The 24658-nt window shown below is 43.4% G+C and overlaps 4 protein-coding genes across 9 annotated transcripts in view; 1 reads left to right on the top strand and 3 right to left on the bottom strand.

The window, feature by feature from the left end:
- Positions 1 to 9619, top strand: part of loxl3b (lysyl oxidase-like 3b) — a 25060-nt gene extending 15441 nt beyond the window's left edge. For 2 of the 6 annotated variants that reach the window (XM_031877386.1, XM_031877388.1), the window contains 9 exons: positions 704 to 858; positions 1490 to 1660; positions 3022 to 3181; positions 4089 to 4332; positions 4567 to 4682; positions 4889 to 5025; positions 5852 to 5963; positions 6072 to 6150; positions 9227 to 9619. In XM_031877386.1, coding sequence (XP_031733246.1) covers positions 704 to 858; positions 1490 to 1660; positions 3022 to 3181; positions 4089 to 4332; positions 4567 to 4682; positions 4889 to 5025; positions 5852 to 5963; positions 6072 to 6145 — 1169 coding nt within the window. In that variant the 3' untranslated portion in view covers positions 6146 to 6150; positions 9227 to 9619. Of the gene's footprint in view, positions 1 to 686; positions 859 to 1489; positions 1661 to 2237; positions 2455 to 3021; positions 3182 to 4088; positions 4333 to 4566; positions 4683 to 4888; positions 5026 to 5851; positions 5964 to 6071; positions 9021 to 9226 lie in introns of those variants that run through there. The other 4 variants (XM_031877387.1, XM_031877391.1, XM_031877389.1 and 1 more) reach the window with 4 other exon arrangements.
- On the bottom strand, positions 9123 to 11431 carry mrps26 (mitochondrial ribosomal protein S26). The gene is made up of 4 exons (XM_031877392.1): positions 11083 to 11431; positions 9891 to 10037; positions 9644 to 9767; positions 9123 to 9454 (listed from the first exon to the last, which is right to left on the bottom strand). Exons 1-4 carry the CDS (start codon positions 11301 to 11303, stop codon positions 9323 to 9325), a joined length of 624 nt encoding a protein of 207 aa, XP_031733252.1. The 5' UTR covers positions 11304 to 11431; the 3' UTR covers positions 9123 to 9322.
- Positions 11432 to 12735: 1304 nt separating this feature from the next.
- On the bottom strand, positions 12736 to 15640 carry neff2 (neuronal intermediate filament family member 2). Its single transcript, XM_031877364.1, has 3 exons — positions 14476 to 15640; positions 14006 to 14130; positions 12736 to 13816 (listed from the first exon to the last, which is right to left on the bottom strand). The coding sequence occupies exons 1-3, from the start codon at positions 15478 to 15480 to the stop codon at positions 13756 to 13758; spliced, it is 1191 nt and encodes a 396-aa protein (XP_031733224.1). The 5' UTR covers positions 15481 to 15640; the 3' UTR covers positions 12736 to 13755.
- A 3507-nt stretch (positions 15641 to 19147) lies between these two features.
- On the bottom strand, positions 19148 to 23254 carry LOC116399919 (nanos homolog 1-like). Its single transcript, XM_031877412.1, has one exon. It carries the CDS (start codon positions 19863 to 19865, stop codon positions 19209 to 19211), a length of 657 nt encoding a protein of 218 aa, XP_031733272.1. The 5' UTR covers positions 19866 to 23254; the 3' UTR covers positions 19148 to 19208.
- Positions 23255 to 24658: the final 1404 nt, after the last annotated feature.

Consider the following 24658-nt stretch of genomic DNA (forward strand, 5'->3'; position numbering starts at 1 on the left):
TCTGTGACTGTCTGTGTGACTGTGTCTGTGTGTCTGTGTGACTGTGACTGTGTCTGACTGTGTGACTGTGTCTCTGTGTCTGTGTCTCTGTGACTGTGTGACTGTGTCTGTGTGTCTGTGAGACTGTCTCTGTGTCTGTGTGTCTGTGACTGTGTGTCTGTGACTGTGTGTCTGTGTGTCTGTGACTGTGTCTCTGTGACTGTGTGTCTGTGTGACTGTGTGTCTGTGTGACTGTGTCTCTGTGACTGTGTCTGTGTGACTGTGTGTCTGTGAGACTGTGTCTGTGTGTCTGTGTGTCTGTGAATGTGTCTCTGTGACTGTGTGTCTGTGTGACTGTGACTGTGTGTCTGTGAGACTGTGTCTGTGTGTCTGTGAATGTGTCTCTGTGACTGTGTGTCTGTGTGTCTGTGACTGTGTGTCTGTGTCTGTGACTGTGTGTCTGTGTGACTGTGTGTCTCTGTGTCTGTGTGACTGTGTCTCTGTGACTGTGTGTCTGTGTGTCTCTGTCTGTGTGACTGTGTCTCTGTGTCTGTGTGACTGTGTCTCTGTGACTGTGTGTCTGTGAGACTGTGTCTCTKTGTCTCTGTGACTGTATGACTGTGTCTGTGTGTCTGTGTGTCTGTGAGACTGTGTCTCTGTGTCTCTGTGACTGTATGACTGTGTCTGTGTGTCTGTGTGTCTGTGAGACTGTGTGTCTGTCCAGGAATGGGTCCGATCTACATGAACGAGGTGAAGTGCATCGGCCACGAGAAGTCCATCTGGAACTGCCCCTTTAAAAACATCACATCAGAGGACTGTCAGCACGTGGAGGATGCTGCCGTCCGCTGCAACGTGCCCCACATGGGACTCGAGGACTCGGTCAGAGCTGAACCTTCTTCCTGCAATGATTCATCTTAAAACTTTTTATGCTATTTATTGCCCCAGATAGCACAATAATGATCTAAATCATTGGTGTAAATTGGTTAGCTGCGTCAGACGTTCTTCTGAATAATGTAGCATAGGACAGAGCTTGAAACATGTCTCGTATTATACTGTTTATTGTTTTAACCATTCATTTAGCTCTTTGCTGCTCTAAACATTTTTTTGGTTTTGCATGTGAGTAACATGTAACATGTGAGCTTAAGAGCTGATACTCCTCTTCACTCTCTACCAATACTTCTTCACTGCTGTTTAATTATTATTATTATTTTTAATTTTTTTTTGCGACAGCAGTGACTTCCTGTTAACACCGAGTATTTCTGGTTGTGCAGTGTGTACTTCACCAGATGATACTCCTCCGTGTTTCCTGTAGATACACATTGAGGACGGACTAAGTGGGATAAAAACTCAAGGGTTCACGCTCATCTTTTCAATTCGGGTCACGTGACATGTAAACCATGTCACCATTAAGATTTGCACCAAAAGAACTTCTAACAGATGAAGTTTTTTCTCCAGCCCGGCTCTCGTGTATCTACTAGCTTTGCTCTAACCCCCTCGGCCCCACACACAGATCCGACTAACGGGAGGGCGGACCCGTTACGAGGGCCGCGTGGAGGTGCTGGGCTCGGACTCTAACGGGACGCAGAGATGGGGTCTGATCTGTGGAGAGACCTGGAGCACCAAGGAGGCCATAGTGGTCTGCAGGCAGCTGGGCCTGGGTTACGCTAACCAGGGCGTGCAAGTAGGTTATTAACACCACCGAGGCCAACGTCCTGCAGCAGAGCAGAGCTGCTCTCACCAGTGGCTTGTCTTTTGGTATACTTGACATATGCAAATATAATATACTGTCATGAACACTTCATTTCATTACAGTCAAGACATTCAAATCTATGAATATATGTTCAAATATGATCAATACTTCTGGTCAGTCACATACTATGTAATATGTGCAGCACTAATCTGGAAACACATTCTAATATCTTCCTAAAACATACTGTATGCTAAGTTTGGGTATATGTGTATTCTGAGTATTCTTGAACATTGCAAGTATTAATGACAGTACATTATAAGTTCCATATGCAGTAGAAGCTTCTTTTTCTTCCTACATGGAAGATCATGATACCGTTTTGGTCTTTTCTCATGAAGTCACTAATCAAACTCAAAGAGCAACTCACCACTAAAGCTGCGTGGTGAGCTCATCTGGAAACCACGCTGACGCTCTGCAGGCCTAGAGCCGTTTAACCAAAGCACCGCTTCAACAGCACGTTCTCCACCGCCGGAGGACTGTGTGACTAGAAGCGTTAGCTTCAGCCCAGACAGTTCAGACACAGGACAGGAAGTGTGTTCCCCTCACTGACTCCCAGCAGGGCATGTCTGCAGATCCGGATAGTGGGAGGCCGGACCACATATGAGGGCCGGGTGGAGGTTCAGGTTGGCTCCAAGTGGGGCACAGTGTGCAGCACAGGCTGGACCACAAAGGAAGCCATGGTGGTTTGCAGGCAGCTAGGGCTCGGCTACTCCATGCATGCCGTGACTGTAAGTAGACCAGAGAATGAAGTCACCTGCTCCTCGATGAGATGTTGAACAAATGTATTGTTTAAAGGAGAAACGTACTCAGAGAAACACAGATAAAACATGATTAATAGTGAATAAAAACAACAGTATGACAGAGTCAGAGTCAGGACGAATGAAGTTACAAAGTTAAACATGAAGCAGGAGGAACTTGATTAGTTTTGAATATTCCTGTAAATCATTCCAATCAAAGTGGCAGCAGGTCTAAGTGTTTGAGGGAACAGAGAAGCAAAGCTTATCAAAGTGTCTTCATATACAGAGTGCATTGAGGTATATGACTGTAAAGACTGATTACAATATACTGGGTCATTAAAAAGAATGAATTCATTGATTTAGAGATACTTTAAACATATCACAATTATTATTACAATCCAGTCAGATTATTGAATCACACAGTGAAGGTTATTGTCCTCCAGTGATCATAAACTCAGCTTTACACCAGAGATGAGTCATGAACTCTCTGCAGCTCCGTCTGTGCACGGTTCTCTCCTGACCGGTGCGCTGTGCTTGTTTCTGTCTGAACCATCCAAGGAGACGTGGTACTGGGACAGCAGCAACGTGACGGAGATGATCATGAGCGGCGTGAAGTGCACGGGGAACGAGATGTCTCTGAGTCAGTGCCAGCAGCACAAAACCGTCAGCTGCCAGAAAGCGGCAGCAAAGTTTGCAGCGGGAGTCATCTGCTCTGACAGTGAGTGAAGGAAACAAGCGGAAAGGAAAGGACAAGCGCACACATGTGTTACTGATCTGTAGACAAGAAAACACAGAAACAAGAGCCAACGAACATCTATGAGAGAATTATGAATTGTTACAACTCGGGAGCTCTCCCTCAAACCATCAGCTGTTACTGATATCATGCGCTGTACTAAAGAAGTAACTTGATTAAAAGTGATTGTTCTTAATTCTAATCGCTAGGTAGTTTTATTCCAGCGCGTTATTACAAAATTGCTGTATTTGTATTACAACAGTGGTGGATGGAGTAGTCACATCCTTTACTTTAGTACTAATACACTAAAAACACTCCCTGTGACTGCTGTACTGTGGTATATTATATCATTACATTGTTCATGCTCATGCATTCATGTAAATGCGGGATTCTACTCTTTTATTTGGTTCAGATGGAGTTCATTTTGCATCATGGATCAATCTGCTGCTTATTTTCTCCGCTGTTTAATTTATTGTTTGGTTTGTAAAAATACAGAAAATAGTGAGAAATGCCGTCACAGTTACCCGGAGCCCAAAGCGACTCCTTCACAATGTCCCTTTGTCCAAACAATCGTACTAATAATTAAGATAGATCGAGATTAAGGAAAAACAAATCCTCACATTTGTGAAGCTGCAACATGAGGATAAGGATGCTTATTGACATCATGACATTTTTACTTTTAGTTGCCATGATTTGATTTTTCTGTCAATCAAATGATTGACTAATCATTTAAGCTTTTCTTGTACATTTTTCATGTTCTGTGTGTAACGATCTTGATGTTTAAACTGAAGCTGTCAGATACATGTAATGGAACAGAAGCATCAAGTAAAGCCGGTTACATTTACATGAGTGTAACCCTAACCCTAATCCTACTGCCCGCCCCTCTACGCAGCGACCTCTGACCTCGTCCTGAACGCCCCTCTGGTCCAGCAGACGGTGTACATCGAGGACCGCCCCCTGCACATGCTCTACTGCTCTGCCGAGGAGGAATGCCTGTCCAAGTCTGCAGCCAAGGCCAACTGGCCCTACGGCCACCGACGCCTGCTGCGCTTCTCCTCCCAGATCCACAACATCGGGCGGGCTGACTTCAAGCCCAAGGCCGGGCGCCACTCGTGGGTCTGGCACGCCTGCCACGGGTAATATCATCTGTCATCAACTGCAGCTAACTGTGTGGATGAGACAGACTGGAGTTTAATGATGCGCTTATATCATCTCATTTGTCTCAGTGGGCGAGAAAAACACAAAGAAATGAAGTTTACACCAACGCAGCTCCGTTATTTTGTCATAAAAGTGTTTTGTGTTGTCAGTTATCAAAGGAGTTATTTTCTCATATTTGTCATTAACAACAACGTGTTGTCTGTGTTTCACAGCCACTACCACAGCATGGATATTTTCACCCACTACGATCTGCTGAACGCCAACGGGACCCGAGTGGCCGAGGGCCACAAAGCCAGCTTCTGTCTGGAGGACACAGACTGTGAGGAGGGTGAGTCTGATCCACAGAGTCCAGTCGTAGAGCAGCAGAGCGACAAGTGGCACCAATGTTGGGTGACACTATGCCAGCTGTCTTATCTAAACAAGTGATAATAAAGGCAAAGATACAGGAACTTTCTGATCAAAGAGTCATTATGAAATACTTCATGATGGATTCACTAATGCATCTTAAAATCAATGAATCTATTTGCCTCCCAGGTGTTTCTAAGCGCTACGAGTGCGCCAACTTCGGCGATCAGGGCATCACTGTGGGCTGCTGGGATTTGTACCGACACGACATCGACTGCCAGTGGATCGACATCACAGACGTCAAACCTGGAAACTACATCCTGCAGGTGAGCAAATACCGCCAGCTTTCCTAGAGCCGAGCAAATATATATTCTAGTGCTGGGCAACGATTCAAATATTTAATCGCGATTAATCGCATGGATTTTTTGCGATTAATCGCGATTAATCGCATTGTTATGGCAAAGTTCAAGAATGAATTCAAAAGTATTGCGCACTTTTATTTCAAAAGTACTGCTATATGAACAAAAGGGCAATAACATTTGGTTCACGAGATGCAGGCAGCATGTTTTATACTTAATGTGAATATAATTCATACTTTGTTGGCATCTTATTCTGAAAACCGGATGTTCGTCTGAACAAACCGGATGTTGTCTCACGTTAATCTTTCCGCTAACTTTCAAAGTCCTTCGCTCGCTCCCGATCTGTGCCGTTTAAATGCGTTTACCGTGAATGTCAGCATATAGGTGCACTAACATGTAAGTGTCTGCTGAGTTGACCACGGAGATCTGAGTGTCTGCTGACTTTACCGCAGTGATGTCCAGTAGTCTCCAGGGAGAGCAACAGCTGGTGCAGCTTCTCTCTTTATTTCTGCCCCCCCTCAACCAGAAGCGGAAGTCGCCTTTTCTCTACAGCAACCCTGAAGGGACATCATATCTCCAATACAAAACGATAAACATGAGACGGTCTGTTACAATAATAATAAATTTTAAAAATGCGTTAATGCGAGATTAAATAATTGTCGGCGTTAATTAATTAATGCGTTAACATGATAACTTGCCCAGCACTAATATATTTATATACATACATATGTATATATATTTATATGTCTATTCTGTTTTTAAAATGTTCCCTTTATGTTTCTGACTCCTTCAGATTGTTATCAATCCAAATCAGGAAGTGTCTGAAAGCGACTTCACCAACAACGCCATGAAGTGTAACTGCAAATATGACGGACATCGGATCTGGCTCCATAACTGCCACATTGGTAACCGACTAAACCCTCAAACTAACAGATGACTTCATGTCACCTTCAGCTCGTGTATTCAGACCTTTGTCTTTAACTGCTCTGGTGATTGTCTTTGAATCCCTACAGGTGATGCGTTCAGCGAGGAGGCAGAGAGGAGGTTTGAGAAATACCCCGGGCAGCTCAACAACCACATCCCTTAATCCAGGTTTTAATAGAATCACACTTCACCAGCTCAACAAGCGACACACAAACCTTTTTCTCTTCAGGTACCAAAATGCATTCGCCCACATATTATCTGGAGTCATGGAAGAAGCCAACAGTATTTCCCTGAATGCTTTTTATATACTTGAATATTCAAGTGCTAATGTTTGTCTTTTCTCAGTCGAATGTGAGCTAATGCTCTATTTTTATTACAATGAATGTTCTGAATGATCCGAGTTATGAATGAGGTGTTTATTATGTTCTTTAAGCGAGCAGCGTTAGCACATTTTAAACTGAGGCAGTAGCTGGAACAGATGCAGCTCTGTGGGAGTCTTACTGGTCTTCATGGGTATCAGACCGTCCCATTGCCTCAGATCACAACAGTTCATATTAGCTGCACCATTCGCTCTGGGTTGAAGGTTTTCACATCAGTTGCTGGTCAGTTTTCTGCCATCTTGCTCACAGAAATGGTTTTGGAGTTACTATATTTTGTGAATGTATTTATTGCTAAAATCGAGGTGCTCGTCAATTTTCTTTGGGACCAGTTTGAAGCCGTCTGTAGCTTTAGTCTGTGTATTTCTATTAATAGTCATTTAGGGTCAGAACTTAGATGTTATCGGGCAAAACAAACTACAAATATCCTCAAGAATGTCTGTGTGTGCGCGCTGATGTAATCTCACCGCTGCACCCAATAAAGAGGAGGAACGATAATGATGATGCATCCGAGAGGCTTATTTTAATAGAAACTGTGTGAAGTCACATCCTTGCAGGTTTAGGGATGTGGCTCTCAACATTTTGGCCTTGTGACCCCTCGTGACCTCTTGTGACCCCTCGTGACCTCTTGTGACCCCTTGTGACCTCTCGTGACACCTCGTGACCAGTTCAAACCATCAGGTTTTCACAGACGAGGAGATGGTGGTTGGTTGGTGTTTGTGTTTTGGTGCATAAAATAATAAACACAGTAAGAGGAAATATAAATATCAGTAAGTACTGCAACCGTCCAGAAACATAAATATAGAATAGATAAATGGACAGTAAAAACATGTAAATATGTACAATATATCTGATTACGTCTTTGTTTCATTTGAATCATCCAGAACCTGAAAGAAAGAAAAACAGAATAAAGCAAAGTGTGAAATACATAATTTGGGGTTCCAAAAATATCTTCTTTTTTTTTACCATGACAACAATCTCTCTAATCCTAAATTACACTTTTTATTTCTATTTTTAGGATTAAGCGAACTAGAACAATGCATTTTTCTTGCTGTTCCAATAAGACCAATATTGACCTTGTTACAGTTGACATTTGATCGATGAGCAGTTTGGGGAAATGTTTCTGGTGTTTTTGGAGTCGTAAAAAGATTTGCTGTTTAAATCCGTCTGAGGATGAATTGACCCCGTTGGGCTGAATAGATACTCACTGGATTTTATTTTTTAACTTCTCTTTCAGAAACAATGGTTGAGAGATGCACCTCTAAATGAGTGAGAGCATCTTTACACTGAATGGAAGCTGGATGTAGTGACCGGCTGCTAATCTGAGCGTTCATCTCAATCTACTCTGTCGTGCTACTTGTAATCCCAGCCTTCACTGCCACGGTTGAACAATCCCGTTAACCTGAGTTACCGATCACATTAACTGCGTGCGCTGCATTATGGCAGCTCGGGTCACATCCTGTGATGTTGACCACTACAGTCAGTCCACAGAGGGAGTCCTCACAGCGATGAATGCTCAGAATAAAACCACTGGAACACACACACAAACCCTGATTATCTTTCAGACAATTACTTTCCATTAATATGTACATTATTCTACTAAGCAATTCATTTCTTATTTTATCCAAAGTAACATTTTCAAACATCTACGGAAAAATAGTCAGTTTAAAATGGAGAAAAAGCAGAAAATCCTCACATTGAGGAAACTGAAACCAGAGAAAGATTGTAATTTATGTCTAAAAATGACTTCAAAATGATTCAATAATTATAAAACAATAGATAAATTGTCTGTCAATGAACATATTTGAGCTCAACTCCACACACTCGATTATAACTGATTATGTTTTTAAAGAGGAGAAACAGATGAAGAATTTAAAATTGTCTTTAATGACAAGATTATTGTACGTTGTTTGTTTGTAAAATGAGTGTAGGTGTATATTTTCTTTACTCTTATTTACTCTGTTAATGTGGCACGATCACTGCAGGTGTGTATCTTCAGAGTATCACCTGAGTTCAGAGGCCATGTTTATTTCTGCTCCTCACACTAAAGCCGCGGCAGGTTTCCTGACTTTCTTCATGCCATCAACCTGCACGCCCGGCCTGACGGAAGAGGATTAACGGGGTTCAGCAGCACGTTGTCACACATGAGAAGCTTAATGCCTGAAACACCGTAAACACTGAGGGGAGCTGCTCACAGCGACCCCTAGAGGGCTGCAGCTGCATGTGCAGGACCAAAGTGATGGTGTAAACACACTCATTAGACTCCAGAGCAACACCACGTCTATTTAAATGCGTTACTGGTATTGTGACCTCTTTAATAAAGGGAATGACCTCACATGAACTCATATAAATTCAACCCCAGAGTGATTTTTAAATTGTGTCATTTGAAGGATGGTTATCGGTCGTAAGAGGGGAACTTTACCGTAGAATGTTACCGTAGTCTTTAGGAAATACTGATGACACAATATCCTGACATTTTATAGAATTAGAGATTAATCGCATATTAATGTAAACCTACTCACTACAGTAGGATGATGAAGATCATAAAGGATTTGCTGTATTTATTCTCAGCAATCATCATTGAATGCAGTGTTTCTGGTTATTCCTGTCACACAACATTGTTTAATAGCTTGCTGGTAGCTAATTAGGTCTCTCTCTCTCGCTCTCGTCTGGTGCATTTATATTTATTTCTTTATATTAATAGTCTGAAAACACATCTCAGATAATGTAAAATAAGAAAGAATATAAAGCAGAAACATGAAGAATAAAAGCAGGAAATGAAGCTTTAATCTATAAGTTATCTGCTAATGAAAGAGTCTCACATATTTCTTAGTTCTTACAAACACTGAATGTTTTTCTGCCTCCAGGGTGGATGAGACTGAACTCGGCTCACAGTCCTGAATGACGTCCGTCCGTCTCCGTGTGTCCTCTGAGACGGACACACAACAGGTCGCTCTGGTGCTTCACTGCAGCGTCGTCTGTTTCACAACCCTCCCTTCTTTGTCGATGGCAAAGTTGTAATTCTTTGGATTGTCCAGAGCTGCTTCTATACGCTGATCCAAGTTCTCCAATGTGATGAAGTTCTTTGCATCCTCCTGTAAGAGTCGCATATGTTGAGATCAGATATAGGAATTTAACCACCGTGTTATTTTGAGGCAGAATTTCAAATTTTCCTCTATTTTGTCAACCACAAAACATGAAAAAGTAGCAATTTTAATAAACATGTTTTACTCTAGTTTGGAGAAAGAAAGCAGATAAACAAAAATAGAGAAAATAAATCATACCTGCAACTTCAGAATCTCCTTCTCTTTTTCTTTGATGAACTCTTGCTGCTGCTGTTGTCGCTGAACGACGGCTTCTAGCTGCTGACGCTCAGCGTCCTCCGTTTCCTTCTGGATCCTCAACATCCTGAGAGGGACAGAGCACAACGACAGCCGTTACTTTGGGAAGATAATAGAAACCAGGAGTGGTTGATCGCATCCTAAAATGAGGTTTCTACTCGTCATGTTGTGATTCGGAGTTTCTTCTTACCGGACTTGGAGTAGGCGGAGGTTCTCCTGGTTGTTGAAGGCCATGAGGGCGCGATGCTCCTCCGCCTCGTGCCTCGCCCTCTCCTCCGCCAGGGAGCCCGTCTCCTCCTCGTACTTTTTCCGAAGCACCTCCTCCTTAAACTCCAGACTGACGAGACACAGAGGAGAGACAAAAGAGAATATTTTACTTTAAAGTACAGTGTTTAACTTTAAACTATCAAGCGCACAATATTTCACAACTCTGACAAAATGACTTATGAATAATTTTAAGGAATATTTTTTGAATCCTTCTGGTAATATCAAGGCTGCAACTATAGATTATTATCTCTCGTTTATGTTTTTAAACGACCAAACATTTATGTTTATCAGACACGGGTTGAGGTGTAAGTGGTTTTAAAACAGGAGCATGTAACGAGAGATAGTCAACGTCAAAGCAAAGTCATGTTGCTGATTTATTCTGTTGAAGGAAATAAGAATTTGGAAATTGTACGATATTGAAACAGCATGCAGATTGCTTCTTTTGATTTGTCGATATATTAACAAATGCTTTTAGTTAATCAGTTAACCGTTTGGTCTAAAACATGCCAGACATTGTGAAAAATGCTTCTTTTGTCAAATAGTACAAAAGATATTTAGCTGACCTTTAAAAAAAAAAAAATGGATCTCTGTTGGACTGATTGAGAGAGAGAGAGAGAGAGAGAGAGAGAGAGAGAGAGAGAGAGAGAGAGAGAGAGAGAGAGATACACACACACACACACACACTATAATATGATTAATCACTTTAGTCTTGTTTGAGTTTAACTGTACTTATTCTGTCTTTGTGCTGCAGCAAAAAACGAATTTCCCTTCTGGGGATCAATAAAAGTTCATCTCATCTTATTTACCAGCTTCCTTCAAAATAAACACATTTGAACACCGTGTTGATTGAAATTAGGGGATGCAAATTTAAAATACTCCCTCAAACTTCTTATAGATAGTACCAGCTTTGTACACAGCGAGAATTTGACCAATGCTAGGAATGCAAATTCTCTTGCAATACCTGAAATTCTGCAGCACCTGTTGGCAAGTTCTGGCTGTATATGTGTTGGATGAGGATTGAGGGAACAATATCCGGTCTAACATTTGTTTGGGGGCCACAGATTTTGAGCAGGGAGACAGAATTTGCCACAACACCAGGTGACCCGCTAACGTACCGAAGCGCCCTCGTGATCATCTGGTACTCCGTGTATCTCTCCTTGAGGACGACCATCTCCGTCGCATCGACCGGAGGAGGCACCTTGATTCGCCCCTCTTTGGACTTGGCCACCGGGTCGGTGCGGGACTTTCTCTCCCGGACAGCCTCCACGATCACGGGGCTCCTAGGTGCGAGGAGCCGGGTCACCTGCACGCTCCTCCCCCCGATTACCTGGAACATGACGGCGTCGAAATGTGGCTCCCGGGGTGCAGATTGTAAGTCGCTTAACGTAACAGGTTAATCAAAAGCATTTGAAAGTTAACATTGAGACAGAAATGTTATCGCTAGAAGGCAGCGGCCATTTTGGTAACCTCTGACCGGCGGAAGTAATTAGCAGCGTAGCTAGCTAGGACGGCTAAGGCGTCCGTTAGCCTCTACCGCCATCTGTAGGTCGCAGACGATGCTTTTTAAAATATCAGTATGTCATAGACCATATAAAAAGCAGTATGTGCTCCTTATTGATGTATTAAACAGGTTTTCAGAGTGAATGGCTCTCCTACACCGGTGTTATTGTCTTAACAATAATGACAGATAGCTAGCTACGAAGCTAGGTAGCTAGTTAGCGTCACAATTGTTAAGCAGGCAAACATGTATAAACTGTTTATAAGTTACTTTGTCAAACAAATGTGTATATAAATCTTTTATTTAAATAAGAGTAGCAATATCGCACTAGAAGTACACTGTTACAAGTAAAAGTTCAAAAGTATTCTTGGAAGTACCAACAGCACAGTATAAATAGAGTAGAAAATATCAGAATAATATTAAATGACTGAATTATAATTATTGATAAATTAATGTGTACATGACTTTAATGTTGCAGCTCGTAAATGTGGATACGATAAAGTCTTATTTTAAGATATAATAACGCATCATTTCTTTGTTGATTTTATTAATTAATCAATAACGCTGATTCTGATTAATCTGAATCTGCAAAATAACAACTTACATAGGTATTAATTAAAAGTAAAAAGTACAGTGTTTCCCTCTGAATTGTAGTGGAGTAGAAGTATAAAGTAGCATTACATGGAAATACTAGGACACTAGTACAAGTACCTCTAAATTATACCTAAGTACAGTACTTGTAAATGTAATTGTGAAATGGGGGAATTTATTTGAGTGTTTTAGTGATATTGGAGCCTTGATTACGCTTATGATGGCTATTGTCTGTGTTGTTTGTAAAATGTGTGTTAAAATAGATGCCTCGTCTACTGCGAACCAAGTAACCTAAAACTAAAAATAACAGACTTTGTATTTGATGTTCTCAACAGAAGAGTCCAACTGGCTCTTAGAACGAGAGAGGGACACAATACTTAATGTTATGTATGTTGAGCTATTGTTTTACACTCACAATATGAGGTACAAATTACATTTTTTGCGTGTATCTTTCTTCAGGGTGCAGTGGGATGCCGGGTGTCAGCCTGGTGACGGATGATGCTGAGGCGAGGTACCAACACATTACAGCTACAGTCAGCGTGCCAAGAACATGGAATGATGGGAAATGGTGCAGTGCCGCTGTGTCGCTTATTGTGACATTGAGAGTAAGGTAAGTAAGGAGAAGTTTAAGCAGCATGAATCGCTTCATAAGTGTCAAATGAAGACAGGAGATGTGAAGTGATTTGCAGGTCAGTTATATGTTTATTCAGCTTGTTGCCGGCTGTTACAGGTACACCGAGCGTGCAGACTTTGTATTAGTTTCACAGATGTAAAGCACCGTTTAGGTCTAACATCAGCAGACAAACAACAAGGAGCTCCTGCACTTATCTTTCAGTTTCATTATTTAGCTTTGAATGAACTCACAGAAAACAAATCTAATGCAGATAAGCTGTGAGACGCACTGCATGAATAGAAGGAGAAACCAGTAACAATTTAGTCTTCCAAAGCATTTACATGTCCAAATGCTTCAATTAGAAATTTAAATAACCAGCCAAATAGAAAGACCCAAACTCACTCTGGTTTTTAAACCAACCAATATGTCTGGTATTTGTGTAAATGCAGAGGAAGAATAACTAAAAAGGACAAAAATGAGTCTTTAATATGGTGAAAATAAAGGTTTTAAGGTCACTGGTTCACTGACTGCTAGAGAACCAGGGGTGCAGGACAATGCAGGATCGATTGGGAGAGTTCCTGATCAATAATGCTGCAGGTTTCTTGCATCAGTTCAAACACGGATAAAGTCCAAGCATCGAGAGATAAAAGGGATAGTTGTCCTCCTTCACAAACAATTGGTTAAATGTTTGCACAACGAGGGATCAGAAGAGTCGAATAGTATCTCTGCTGCTTGGACCTTCACGTGTGTGACAGAGAGGAACTCAGCCAAAACAATACAGCTGTCCGACTTAGCTATGTCACTAATGCAGTGCAGCCACTCTGCATCTTAGAGTTTGCCATCTTCTTGATGTGCGGTGTCAGAATGTGTATAGAAGAAGGGGGACTTCTGGTGGACCTCTTGTTTAGCACAAGGGCGCATCTGTCTTGAGAAAGGATGAGCTTTGGTTTGGTTTTGGGAGGAGTAAAGGATGGAGGGGAGTATTTGGGGGAGAGAACGTAAGAGAAATGAGGGAGGGAGAGGGGTGATGTTCAGGTCAGGGGTGTGAAGAATTCAGGTTGATGCCGTGCTAGTGGCATTTAGGTTTTAGTTGAGGGCGGGAAAGGAAGGGTAAGCCAGACGAATCTCTTCCCCCTCCAGAAGTTTCCTGGAAAGAAAACAGATGATCTTTATCCTGACTCTGCATTTGTTCACGTATTTACACAATACAAGTATGAAAAACTGAATTTTTGTCAGTCGTGTGAAAGTAGAGATAAAATAAACATCTTTTAAAACATAGTCATAGAATCATACACGTTTGATTAAGAAGAACTAAATGTCCACATCCAGATCTCACCTGTACGCAGCTATTTCAATGTCGAGGGCCATCTTCACATTGAGGAGGTCTTGGTACTCTCTCAGGTAGCGCGCCATCTCCTGCTTGGCGTCAGTGATGTCCCGCTCCAGCTCACTGATCCTCATCTATAAGTGCATGAAAAACACAGACATTCATTATCTAATATCACAGTTAGTGATGCTACACATGAGGGACTTTTTCTGCTTGCAGAGATTTGCTACGTTGTGCTCTCACAGTTCATTCGGACAGTCGCTGTGAGCCTGCCAGCATTTCCTGCTGAGCTCTACTTTTCACGCATCTGATGTCTGACCTTGAGGCCAAAACCCTTTTACATGCCATCGTTCCTCTTTCTGCTGGAGGAGAAGATTGCTCCTGCTCTGAGAGCACCAGACCAGGTCCCACATACTGGTACACATTCCCCTATTGGGTGACTATTCATGCAGATCAGGATCCAGTTAACCCTCATTCACCTGGTACTTTGCCACGTCTTTGGCCTGCGTGTCCTCCAGATCCTCCAGCTGCTTATGAAGGGAGTCGATGACGTTCCGGAGACATTCGATCTCAGAGGAGCGGGACTGAAGCAGCCGGCGGTACTCCATGGTCTCCTCCCGGATGGCGTGCACGGCCTCGTTGTTCTTGCTGGCCATCTCCGCCACGCTGGTGAACTTGCCCTTGTACCAGTCCTCGGCGGCCTGCATGTTCTTGCTGGCCAGCCGCTCGTACTGCGCCCGGATGTCTCGCAGGGCGGTGGAGAGGTCGGGCCGGGACACCTCCACATCCACGCTGATGTTGGCCACCTGCAGCTGGGCCTGCAGCTCTGCCTGCTCCTCTGCAAAGACTTTCTTCAGGAACACCATCTCATCGCAGAGAGAGACCACGGAGGCCTCGCCGTCACAGTTGGAGAGCACGGCCCTGTCGGCCTCCTCCCTGGCCCTCTGCAGGGTCTCCTCGGTATCCATGCGCCGCCTCGCTTCCTCCTCAAAGCGCTCCTTCATCTGCTCGTACACATCACGCAGGTAGTCTCTCTCCGCCTCCATCCGCATCTTATCCCCGTTCTCCGAGTCTATCATGGCCCTCAAACTCCGCGACTGCCCCTCATAAAGCGTCTGCAGACGGGACGGGTCGTTCTGACGCCTCCTCAGTGCCTCCAGCTCGGCCAGCAGGGCTCGGTTCTGCTGCTCCAGGTGCCTCACCTTGTCGATGTAGGTGGCGAAGCGGTCGTTCAGGTCCACTAGCTGCTCCCTCTCCTGGGAGCGCAGGCCCATCAGCTCTGTGTTGAGGGAGCTGGCCTGAGCCAGGTCCATCCGCTCAGACCCGTCTGGCAGGGAAGAGGAGAGCAGCCTCGGGATCCTCTTCCCAGACGGAGGAGCTCGAGGAGTAGAGTAGAGGGAGGAGGACATGGAGGATTTGGTGGTGGATTGGGAGCCTCTGTAGCTGTCCCAAGGGCGGCGGGAGGAGAAGGAATCGTAGCTCATGGTGAATTTTTTGTTGTGGATTTTTTTGTTTGTTTAAGAAAAGGATGTTTTTTAGTTTCAAAAGGTTTTTTTTTTTATGTCCCCCTTGTTCTGCACACCATCGGTGAGGATGAGCGGGCGTTTTGCACTGCACCAGCTCAGTGATGCTGCAGATCCCTGGCTCTTATAGAGTGAGGCTGCCCCCCCCCCCCCCCCCCCACATGAAAGCATCTGTGCTGTCAGCATCCACCAGGCCAATAGCAGCCTGCTGCAGTGAAGAGGGAGGAGGTTGGTTTTCAGACTCTCTCTCAGCCTAAACAGGCAGACCTGATGTGGTAGTGCAGGTTTTCTTTTAATCTGTCCTAAAAATTGCTTACTCTCATAACTCTATGCATTTCTGTAGGCTTCTTTTACTCCACTTTATTCCCCGAATGCAGGCTCCAATGCATCTCTCAAAGAATAAACACATCCTTATTATTACAGTGGAAATGACTGGAAACAACCCGTCTGAGAGATCAATACAAAGCACGTAAAGGGGCATTTACTTTAACGGTCACCACTTAAAGGTTTTAATGTTCTAGAGAACAATGAATGAATTGGCACACAGATTGCTTGGTACTTAAATAGATTGATGTGGTTGATAAGTGCCCACTGCTTTATGTGAATCATATGAACGATGATTGAATAGTCCCACATACACAGATATCAAGAACCTTTCTGAACATTTAACAGATGGCTGGTTATACTTCTACAGATCATCTTACGTACTTCTCTTTGTTCATCACTACTCTTCATTGTTTCCTGTATTGCTATGAATGTCCTTCACGATGCTCTAGATATTAGAGAATCAGTTTGATCTATCTAGATTGTACATCGATGAGTCACTGATGTCCCGACACCGACAGTTTTTGGGAGACACCACCGAGGAAGAATCTGTATCTGCTGACACAGAGAAACGGTCCTGTGTAACATCCAGAGATGAGTCAGAGGGGGTCCTGTTTCTGTTTCAGACACTTCGGACTTGGTACAGTTGTAAGACCGTCGTCTCTTTAGGAGCATTAGGGGGTGTCAGGATGTGTAATCCTGCTGGACTCACTATTTGACCCCTGACAGTAAAGGGAAAATAATTAGGATTTCTCACACAAGATAAACAGTTTATTGGCAGAGTGTGGGTTTAGTAGTGTGTAGTTTGAGAATGCACATCAACAGTACCACCCTGATGAAGGCAAGATGGCCTGAGAACGTTCAGGGCTTAAAGCACCATGCTGGATTCCATAAAGTCAGGAATGTTGGGAAGGAATTCTTTGCATCCCCTGGAGTCTAACCACACATCGAGCCTTAAACATGCAAATGATAAAGCAATATTAGAATGCCATCACGTGACACCATTTAGTTCTCCTCTCGGGTTTTGTTTCCAAACTAAAAGATGAGAAGTTACTTCATCTGATCCAATTATTCCTTTAGGATCAATGTACATCCAAAGCTTTTGTAGAGGAAGACACTCTCAGGTTGTTCCATGTTCACCCAAAAAGTCAATCAATATGTTTCTCTCCACTTAAAGCTCCATCCTACGTTATAACGTAGGATGGAGCCTATACCGTTCTCTAACCCTATAGGGTTAGAGAACGGTTCCTCCTGTCACAGATGTATGACGGCCTGGAAGCCACAGCAGCGGCTGATGTGCTGATCATTTAACATGAACACTGGGCTCCAATAGAAACACAAACGCAGCTGTGTGTTGTTCACTGTCTAGAGGCTGATCGGGTCCATTCATGTTGTTGCAGTTCTTAGTAGTTGCCAATAGAGGTCAATAAACCTCATTGATTGGTTAACAGTTAAAGGGACAGCTCGCCAAAAAAACACAATCCGATCTTCTCCCTCTCTGTAGCGGGAGTGTTTTTGTGTGACTAAGTATTTAAGCCATCAGATGTAATTCCTTTAACTACAGTGAGTGACAATTCAAATCTTTTGAAAATAATGCCATGCTCACAGCACCAAGATAGGGATGTTTTTAAATAGGACACGGTTACTTACGACAATCCACAGATCTCATTTTGAAAGGTTTCATCTAGAACTAAAGCAACAACAAACGCCCACCAGCTGTCTGTCTCCGCCCAGTAAGGCCTGTGAATCATCATAACGTTTGCTTTCCTTGATGTCCCTTAATGCTGAAATGATGTTCGATAACTGTTCCATGTAAAGGAAACTAAAATATGAACGTATCAACATGCAGACATGTCTGGACTTTGAGGTTGAAGGAGATGTTTTTAAGTGCCGGCATTGAGCAGGAAGGTTCTTCACAAGTTGTCAGACAGGTGAGCTTACACACAAGTCAGACAGGTGAGCTTACACACAAGTCAGACAGGTGAGCTTACACACAAGTCAGACAGGTGAGCTTACACAGAAGTCAGACAGGTGAGCTTACACAAAAGTCAGACAGGTGAGCTTACACACAAGTCAGACAGGTGAGCTTACACACAAGTCAACCAGGTTCACTACATTTCAAACACTAAAGATCTTCCTGATCTAGTCTCACGTGAGACCAATCCATCATGAATAACAGCATGTATTATCTCAGCTCAGCTCTTCATTAATTGACTATATTACTACATCATCTTTATTAATAACCCAGTGCTTAGAGTCCAGTGCAGATCTTTTAAGAAAGGTTATTGTCATTCAAGGTTTGGACACTAGATGGCGCAGTGTGACTATCTCAGAGGAAATACAGTTGTGACAAAATAATCTAATCAAAATAAACATTGAGTCACATCCTCTGCTGCACCTTCATGATGAAGTGTATTCAAATCAGTTGTAGTCAAAGAAAAATGCAAATGACATGTTTATTCAGAGTCATCTACAGAGAATATATTTCCCAATGATACATAAAGTAAAAAGAGAAGTACATAAAACATTTCTATTGATAGATAAAGACTTTGGAATGTCAGGCTTTGCATTGCTAAACTGTTTCACCCTTTAATACATTTACAAGAGTTCCACTTAAAACAAAAAGAAATCTATTCAGCATCCGTGTTTTTGAAGAGTAAAGTGAAATAATGGAGCTTGGAGCTACTTGAAGAGCATGTGCTGTGTCTCACATCTTCCTTTTACATTCTATCCGCATGAAGCCACATCATGAGTATAAGACATGAACATAGAAACAATACAGAAATGACCCTTTAGGCTACGTCTCAATACAAAAGTCTATTCCTTTGGTAGAAAACATTTATCTGCAGGAAAGCATGTGTCCGACTCCTTCCATCCACGGGCCAATGGACTCTGGGACTAAACATTCATCTCATATCAGGAGTGCTGCATATTCATTCACGTTGGCATCTCTTAATAATAAACTGATAAAGCCAGAGCAGCCCGCTGACATGCACAGGGCTGTCTGCACTGGCACTGTGCTTCTGATTACAGCATGAAGGTGGTCATTCACAGGTCGATCTGTACAGTACTTTGGTTCATTGTATTATCACCAAGTCCTTAAGAGTGCTGGGGGGGGGGGGTATTGCGCGCAATGCATCCAAGTGTAAAGTATGTGCCCACAGAGTTGCAAGATAGACCAAAATAAACCCATTACAAATGAAGCAGTGACACGCAAAACAATACTAATAAAAATCTTATTTTCTTATTCTTTCACTCCAGACTTGTCTTGTGCATGAAATGGGGGTGGGGGGGGGGGGGGGCAAACTCACTGCCATACACACTAGTAATTTACAGTGCAACTCAAACTTCATTCATCTCCTGCTTCAGAAGGTTTTCAGCCGTTTGCCGGTCGGTCTGCCTCCCTTCGCCACTCTCTGGCTCGGCTGGTCTCTAGAGAGCGGGCAGTACTTGATGGTGTGCGCGTTGTCGCCGTTGGCACTGCAGAGCGGGCAGGTGTACGCCCGGAGGATCGGGCACAGGACTCTGCCGTCCGCCGTCTTCAGGATGTGGGTGCCGTAAACTTCCTCCGGTGCGCCGTTATTCCGACAGAAGACGCACACCTTCGGCTCCGGCTTGCCCCTCTGAGTCTGTTTGCGCCTCCGGTCCATGGAGAGCAGGTCGAGGCCGGCGAAGCTCCCCCTGTAGGGGGGCGAGTCTCTGTCTCCCAGCGGCGAGTCACCCGCGAGGTGCTCGTACGGCCTGAGCAGCGAGATGCGCTCCTTGAGATCGTAGATGGAGCAGCAGTCCAGGTGTCCGTCGCTGTCCCTGCCGTGCCCAATTACGCAGGAGCAAACCGGGGAGTCGTCCTCCAAGCCCAGCGTCGCTTTAAGGGACTCTGTTATGGAGTTGGGGCTGCAGGACGGGCTGTTGATCTTGTTTTTGGCCACGAGTGTCGACAGGCCGAGGTAGTCGTTCCAAAAATTAAAGGTGTTGTCATACGGGGACCGCGCGTCCAGGTAGCCGCTGTCTAAGAAATCCATCCTGTCGGAGCTGCAGAGTCTAACGTCCGCAGAGGTGAATAGGTGTGTTTGTCAGCATGAGTGGTCTGGCGGAGGGGGTCTACTCTCTTCTCTTGCTGGGTCTAGTGTGCAGAGCAGTCAACATGTAGGCGCTGATAAATCCCCCAGAATAAAACAGGGGGGCGTGGTTTGGTTCAAGTTGATGTTCTCTCTGGCTCCAGAGGAGGGTCCGCAGCAGAGCAGGGAGGTACCGAGCTGATCCCTCCCAGGATGTGACTGTTATCACTGAAAGAGCATCTCTTTGTGTTGCAAGAGAGTTCTCTCTCCTGTTGGAGATAAACTGATTACATCTTTTATTCTCTTGTTAGTGAGACATCAACCTGGTAAAGTTAACCCATAACTATGTTATACAGGGGATTGATCTGTTGGTCAATTTACAGTCAGATGTTTTTTAATGAACAGAAGTAGACTGATACTTTGTTTGCTTCCAGCTGAGGTTTATTTAAAGGGGCCTTCTGCTTATTTTGCATCACACTTCCATGAAGTCAGACGACTTTCAAGAAACGGAAAAAGAAAAGTCAAAATCGATGCAGCAGAGGCCAAGACACCTCGACTGTTTGTTCAACACTGGAGCCTACATCCTCATAGCCTCTCACCCTTAACATGTGGTTCAGGGCCATGTGTATATTAGTCTAAGCTCAGCTCAGAACGTCTTCAGTACATCACAGGACTATATCTCAGACTTGACAAGCTTTGAGAGCCACAGAAAACATCATAAAACTGTTTCCACATTAGCGGAGCAGAAAACTGATGTGTGTGTCTAGAATCATTGGAGGTTTCCTTTTCAAAGATCTTTGGATAACTTTGCACAATACAGATAAAAGATATTGTTGCAACTACAGTCTGTTCCTGCATCCCCCGAGATTACAGACGATAGACAAGAATGTGCCGCCTGATGTTTGCAGAACGGGAACAATTCCTCACCTGCGTAGAGTCTCAGACATATTTCATTTATTCTAATGTTTGCTTGGGAATCACTGGAAGACTTACGACTATAAACATTCAGAAAGAAAACCCATCTGAGAATGAAGAGACACACATCACAACTTATAGACGATCTGACCAGCAGCCGCATAGACGCAGCTCTGTTTTAGGTTGTCACCAGCCACTGAAGGTTGGCAGCTACTGGCCCACACACTAGATTATAAAGGGATTTAGATTATGAAGAGTCTTCAAGCATAGGGTCACATTTCTTCTGTGGATGTTGTCCCACATCTCTCACATAGTCGTCAGTATTCAGAGGAGCATTATGATAGAGACCGAAGGCTGTTTCCTTGTACATATGGCGATGTTAGTACAAAGGGCACCACAACAACGAAAAAAACCCAAATCAGCATCATGCATATGAACACATTAGCAGGTCCCTTCCTGCACTGATGAACCTATAGTGAGCTGTTCCACGTGAAGCTGCCGGGTCCTCCCTGCACCTGTTCTGCTTCCCCCGAGTCCACGGCTTTGTGCTCACAACCAGCCCTCCTCTGCTCCATTGTCTCCTCTACAGCGGCCCGTTTACCTTCATTAATATGCATTAAAACGGAGTGTGAGTGTGAGTGTGTGTGTGTGTGTGTGTGTGTGTGTGTGCCTGCCTGCCTGCCTGCCTGCGTGCGTGCGTGCGTGTGTGTGTGTGTGTGTGTGTCAGTTAAAGCTCAGTGAGACAGGCTTGATGACTGACCTGACTGCAGGGACAATGACTGTGTTACTATATTTGTCAGACCCTCAAGTGAAATATTAAAGGCAGTTGAAGTTGAGACCAAAGTCGTTTGCATGTCTTGTGTTTGGAAATTGGAGCTAAGATCCAGTTGGCCAACAGCGTGGGGGGTTTCATTGATGAAATAAATCAATATCAGTCCTTCACAGACTTAGAGAGTCTCTGAAAATGATCCTGTGGTTCAGTGTTATCGGGAGAATTATATAAAAAGTTAAACCCACAATTTGATCAACCTACTTCTGGATTCAATGTTGTTTATCAGAACTTTAGAAGCTTTTTTTCTTTAGGTTTGTCTCCTTTGGTAATCAGTATTTAATGCTGAAGGACCTGTATTTGGTTACAAAAGGATTGAATTTGACGCTAAAATCCAAAATGTGCAGGACCCTATAAATCCTAAGAAATGCTTCTTTGAAAAGAGAACACGTCGGCTGCTGCTATAAAGGTTTCCAGCGAGTGTCGACGGCACGAAGCATGAAGAAAAATCATGTTCGTGAGACAGTTTCTAGTATGTGAGAATAAATTATCATCAGAATACACCACATGGTCTACTTTCAAGGTCACCCCCGGCTCTGCATGCACAAAGGAAATCATGAGAGAGCATTTAACAGATGAATAGCTGACAAATCACAATAGATCCATTGCATCGGGGCCAGTATGACATGTGGCTCTGCTGCTTCAGGGTGCCTATATAGCTCTTAAAGCAGAATGTGCTTGGCAGCAACAAAGAAAGTATTGATAATGCAAATGAAATACATTCACTTCCACGTTTGAAGACTTTCATCTGGAGTCCCGTGATGTGATAGCGGGCTGCAGCTTTCCCTCCAGAACCATGTGTGGCATGAGAAGAAGGATTCAAGGCAAGTTTATGTGTGTTTGTTTGGCACAAAGGGCTCTTCACAAACACAACAGAGCAGCTAAAGAAGAGTAAGATCAGATACAAATACTAAACAGGGAGTGCAATAAATCACCTCAAATGTAATAAAGGAAACTAAATCAAAGACACAGGGAAACAAGAGAGTTTTTAATTCAGCTTTAAAAGAGGCCAGAGCTTCATACACTCAGTAGCCAGTTTATTAGGTACACGTAGTGCAACAGTCCTGTAATAAATCAACTGTGGATTCAACCTCATGCTTGCTTTTGAGATCGTAGTTTGATTTTTGTATTGCTTTTTAGTGAGAGATGTTTCTGTCATTGATATAAACGTGAATATGAGAAACACCTGCAGTATAACGCAGAACCAGAATGATGAATCAGCACTTCATGATGGACTGCATTCGTTTTAGCTGTGTGTATATTTCAAGCACATCAGTCCCAATAGGATTATTATCATTATTATTATTATTATTATTATAGGATATCAAGTCATTTAAATGGATACTAATTGTCTTATATTTTTCTTATGTGAGCAAATCCCACGAAAAGACTAAAACCAGCTTCACCTCCACTAAGCTCCAGGCGGACATTTAATAGTCTAGTTTAGCCACCTGTTAGCAACCGGCTTCTTTAAGACGCGTACAAGTAAGAAACATGCTGACTGGGTATTTACTGATGTATTTTATGTTGTAGAACAAAACATAAGAATCTCTTAAGCTCGTGTTAACTACAGACCTTTAATAAAATAGAATAAAAACATCAACCTCGAGACAAGACAACCGACGTGCAGAAGTGTGGACTCATTCCTGCGCCTGTTTCTGTACAAAAACATTTAAAAACACATCAGAGTTGCTGTTTCATGTTCCTTCATTGTAACAAACATACTGTGGTTTGTATTTGAGTGAATGTCCTGCTGCTGTAAATACCCACAAGAACCAAATGGTATCAATCCGCAGCTGTAAGCGCATTGTTTACTCCTGTTTGAGTAATGTTTGCTAGATGTGACGCCGATGTTTCATGAAAGTATCAAGCCTTAAAAACCAAAAATAAACTATATATATGTATGTATGTATGTATGTATATGTGTTCTTGAGATCTTCAGTAGAAACCAATTGTCTTTGGGATTATTATATTCAGACACAAACTAACGCACTCTTGGTTTTGGTCTTTTCATTGAATTTGTTGAAAATGACAAAGATAAAGAATAACGCGGCCTTATCTTTTAAAATAATAATACAAATAACTGGAAGGTGGTGTATTAGTGTGAATAATGTGCTCAGTTTTCTAATGGTCTTTTTAATACATTTAAACTAATACATACTGATTATTTGTACTTCAAGTACAGTTTCTGGGTTTTTTACCCCTCAAAGGTGATGAGAAGCAAGAAGCAATAAAAGTACATTTGAGGCATTTAAAGGCTCTTAGAAAGAGTGCCTGATAAACCCACCCAGATAACAAGAAGGAGTCAAAGAGTTACTTCCATTGGAGCCAAATAGCAGCTCTGTTCACACAATGTGTTGCCATTGTTTCCCTCTGTTTACTTGTCGGTGCTATCTGGCCTCCACACGGGCTGCCACAGAGTGTGAATCACGTCTATTAGGGTTCAGCTCCAGTGACTCTAAAGCTTTGGCTTTCAAAGGGTTAAAAAACTCTTCACGTGTGAATTTGGTTTTCAGAGTGTGACGATCACACCCGAGGCCTCCGAGGAAGCTCTGTCTGCCCAACAGCCTGAGATGGGCAGGCCCTGCTCCCCCATTCATCACTGTCAGGTTGAATAGAAAATTAACAAATCCCTTAATTAAAAGACCTCTCTAGACACTGCTGTGTGTGTGTGTGTGTGTGTGTGTGTGTGTGTGTGTGTGTGTGTGGCAAGCACGTGCCAGCTGCACTGCTACAATGTGCAAAGCTACAACGGCCCGGCAGAAGAGACACACACACACACACACACGCCCGCCATTGCTGTCGCTGGCTTCATTCGCACAAACTGCATAATGGAGCTTCATCCTGGATCTCTGTGAAGTCCCCCGACACAGAGCTGTGTGGGGCTTTGATCCCTGACCTCGGCCTCCTCTCTTGGGGATATAAGACTGCATCCCTAACGGTCCGTCCATCTGCGCGCACACGCGCACACACACACACACACACACACACACACACACACACACACACACAC

The sequence above is a fragment of the Anarrhichthys ocellatus genome, unplaced genomic scaffold (genome assembly GCF_004355925.1).
Source record: "Anarrhichthys ocellatus isolate YVR2014 unplaced genomic scaffold, GSC_Weel_1.0 scaffold135, whole genome shotgun sequence".
In the NCBI taxonomy this organism is placed as follows: domain Eukaryota; kingdom Metazoa; phylum Chordata; class Actinopteri; order Perciformes; family Anarhichadidae; genus Anarrhichthys; species Anarrhichthys ocellatus.

Excerpts from the sequence above, each read along its gene's own strand:
- mrps26 (XM_031877392.1), bottom strand. The coding sequence starts at position 11,303 with ATGTTCCAGGTAATCGGGGGGAGGAGCGTGCAGGTGACCCGGCTCCTC. Across the intron at positions 9,768-9,890 it reads CTCCGCCTACTCCAAGTCCG|GATGTTGAGGATCCAGAAGG; the intron begins GTAAGAAGAAAC and ends TGTCCCTCTCAG. Across the intron at positions 9,455-9,643 it reads AGGAGATTCTGAAGTTGCAG|GAGGATGCAAAGAACTTCAT; the intron begins GTATGATTTATT and ends CGACTCTTACAG.
- neff2 (XM_031877364.1), bottom strand. The coding sequence starts at position 15,480 with ATGAGCTACGATTCCTTCTCCTCCCGCCGCCCTTGGGACAGCTACAGA. Across the intron at positions 14,131-14,475 it reads AAGACGTGGCAAAGTACCAG|ATGAGGATCAGTGAGCTGGA; the intron begins GTGAATGAGGGT and ends ATGCACTTATAG. Across the intron at positions 13,817-14,005 it reads ATTGAAATAGCTGCGTACAG|GAAACTTCTGGAGGGGGAAG; the intron begins GTGAGATCTGGA and ends TTTTCTTTCCAG.
- LOC116399919 (XM_031877412.1), bottom strand. The coding sequence starts at position 19,865 with ATGGATTTCTTAGACAGCGGCTACCTGGACGCGCGGTCCCCGTATGAC.